We start from the raw sequence: 2314 nt of genomic DNA on the forward strand, positions 1-2314 counted from the left end.
TTACTATATGAAATCTTAATTGCAGAACTGAAACCAGTGTATAACATAGATGATTACATCTCAAATTGGATACATACATTTCAAGCCATACATTAAATAATTAGGGGAACACATGAAATATTATACACAAGAGATGAAAAGCAACAATATAGCACACAAAATAGCACACAAAATAAAATTACAAAATAGCACACAAAATAGAATTACAAATAAGAGATTTGGTCATGGCCAAAATCCATACAATTAGTAATAAACTTTCACCAAGATACTCAGGTCTATATTGAATGATTTATTTTGGATGTGAAAATAAATACATGAGCTTACATTTATAAACTAGGGAAGTGTCAGTTAGACATGTAGATGATTTAAAATGGACTAGGATAGAATTTGATAATGATAATTGTAACATTAAGAAATGTAAAAGAACAAATCTTTTTGAAGGAGAGCCAAAACAATCTACTGGGTAAACTTCGAGTTCTGAAGAGTGTCAGGAATATGTGTATAGTATTATATTTGAATTGCATATTGATATTGCCAATTTTAACGGATGAGACTGGGTTTATAATATTGATATGTGTTATGCATGCCAAGGATTGGAAAACATGTGCGACCTGGAGCCTTGCCAATGTATAAAAACAATGCCATTAAGTATTGTAATCGCTTCATCCCTAAGTGTTCCTTCGTGTTACAACCTTTGTATTCTCTCATTAGGCCTTGCAAGCGTGGTCAGTCCTTAAAGCTTGCTTGGTGTCCTGAAGCCGATGAAGCTTTCGCTTCTGCGAAGACTGCGCTGGCCACCGTCGACACCCTCAGTTTCCCAGCCCCGGAGGCCCTCATATCCATCGCCACGGACGCCTCCAACGACAGAATTGGCGCCGTCAACAACAATACGTCCCTAGTGCTTGGAAGCCGCTCGCCTTCTTTTCCAAGAAACCGAGCAAGACTGAGAAGAACTACAGCGTATTCGATAGGGAGTTGCTTGCTGTCTACCGGGCAGTCCAACGATTCAGGTATTTCCTTGAAGGTCAACAGTTCATCATCTTCACAGACCATAAACCCCTCACCACCACCTTCCACTCTAACAAATCCAGCCATACCCCCACTCAGCTCCGCCACTTACAGTACATTTCTCAGTGCTCCACAGATATTCACTACGTCCAAGGTACTGACACCCGCTGACGCCCTCTCCAGATATATTAATTCAGTATCTTCGCAGTCTCCTGTAACCGACTACACCGCCATTACAGCAGCACAGGCCAAATGCGACGACTTGCAGCGACTGTTGAACATCCCTTCCCTCAAAATGGATAAAATTCAAGTACCCGGAACAGACATCCGTCTTTATGCTGACGTTTTCACCGGCAACCTTCGCCCTTTTATACCTACGTTATTCCGGCATCAACTCTTCCACCACCTTCATGACCTCGCACACCCTGGCCAAGCATCAACAAGGACGTCAGGCACTGGGCCTGCACCTGCCTTCAGTGCCAGGTCCCCAAGGTAACACGACACACATTTTCCCCACTAACTCCTTTCCCACTTGTCTCTACCAGGTTCAGCCACATACACGTCGATATCGTCGGCACACTCCCATACCCCAACGGCTACAAGTACGTGTTCATCTGTGTCGACACCTTCACTCGTTGGCCAGAGGCAATTACCCTTCCTGACATCAAGACCGACACCATTGCACGAGCGTTCGTCGACAACTAGGTTGCTCGCTTCGGTGTCCCGACCAATCTAACCTCGGACAGAGGCAGCCAGTTCAAGTCGACCCTCTGGAACAAGGTGATGACCCTCCTTGGTATCCGCCGTTACCGTACTGCCAGTTACCCTCTCCAGGCCAACGGCATGGTAGAGCGTTTTCATCTCTAGCTCAAGGCCGCCCTCTACGCCCATGCCCTTAACAACGAGCTCTGGTCAGTGGCGCTGTCCCTTGTGCTCCTTGGTATCAGGACCTACCTCAAGGTTGACATTGGCCACTCTCCTACTGAACTCGTTCTCGGCACCACCCTCAGCTAGGACCTTCGTGAGACAGAACCTTCTCCAGTGCACCCACGTCTTCAGTCAGAACGGACGCCGTCAGAAAAGCCCTCCAGCCTCCACACGAAGGCCCCTTCAAAGTTTTGCGCTGCACCAGGAAGACCGTGACAATTCAGCAAAACGGAAAGCGTGACCACATTTCCATTGATCGAGTCAAACCGGCCTACCTTTTTGACCCCACGGACACTCCCGTCAAAGGCGCTCCCATACATACTCCTCCCAAGCGCCCCCGGAACTCCAAGACTGTATCGTTTCACCAGTCACTCCAGGG

At 46.8% G+C, this 2314-nt stretch overlaps 1 protein-coding gene across 1 annotated transcript; it reads left to right on the forward strand.

Moving 5' to 3' along the window:
• The first annotated feature begins 583 nt into the window (after nt 1–583).
• On the forward strand, nt 584–1713 carry LOC143041611 (uncharacterized). The gene is made up of 2 exons (XM_076213620.1): nt 584–1500; nt 1554–1713. Exons 1-2 carry the CDS (start codon nt 584–586, stop codon nt 1711–1713), a joined length of 1077 nt encoding a protein of 358 aa, XP_076069735.1.
• The last annotated feature ends 601 nt before the right edge of the window (nt 1714–2314 follow it).

This window comes from Oratosquilla oratoria, chromosome 31 (genome assembly GCF_046742065.1).
Source record: "Oratosquilla oratoria isolate Oo_2021 chromosome 31, ASM4674206v1, whole genome shotgun sequence".
Classification (NCBI taxonomy): Eukaryota; Metazoa; Arthropoda; class Malacostraca; order Stomatopoda; family Squillidae; genus Oratosquilla; species Oratosquilla oratoria.

What these genes read in the sequence shown, in the direction of transcription:
- LOC143041611 (XM_076213620.1), top strand. Translation starts at nt 584, where the DNA reads ATGCCAAGGATTGGAAAACATGTGCGACCTGGAGCCTTGCCAATGTAT. An exon ending in TTCAGTGCCAGGTCCCCAAG is followed by an intron (nt 1,501 to 1,553) that starts GTAACACGACAC and finishes TGTCTCTACCAG; the next exon opens with GTTCAGCCACATACACGTCG.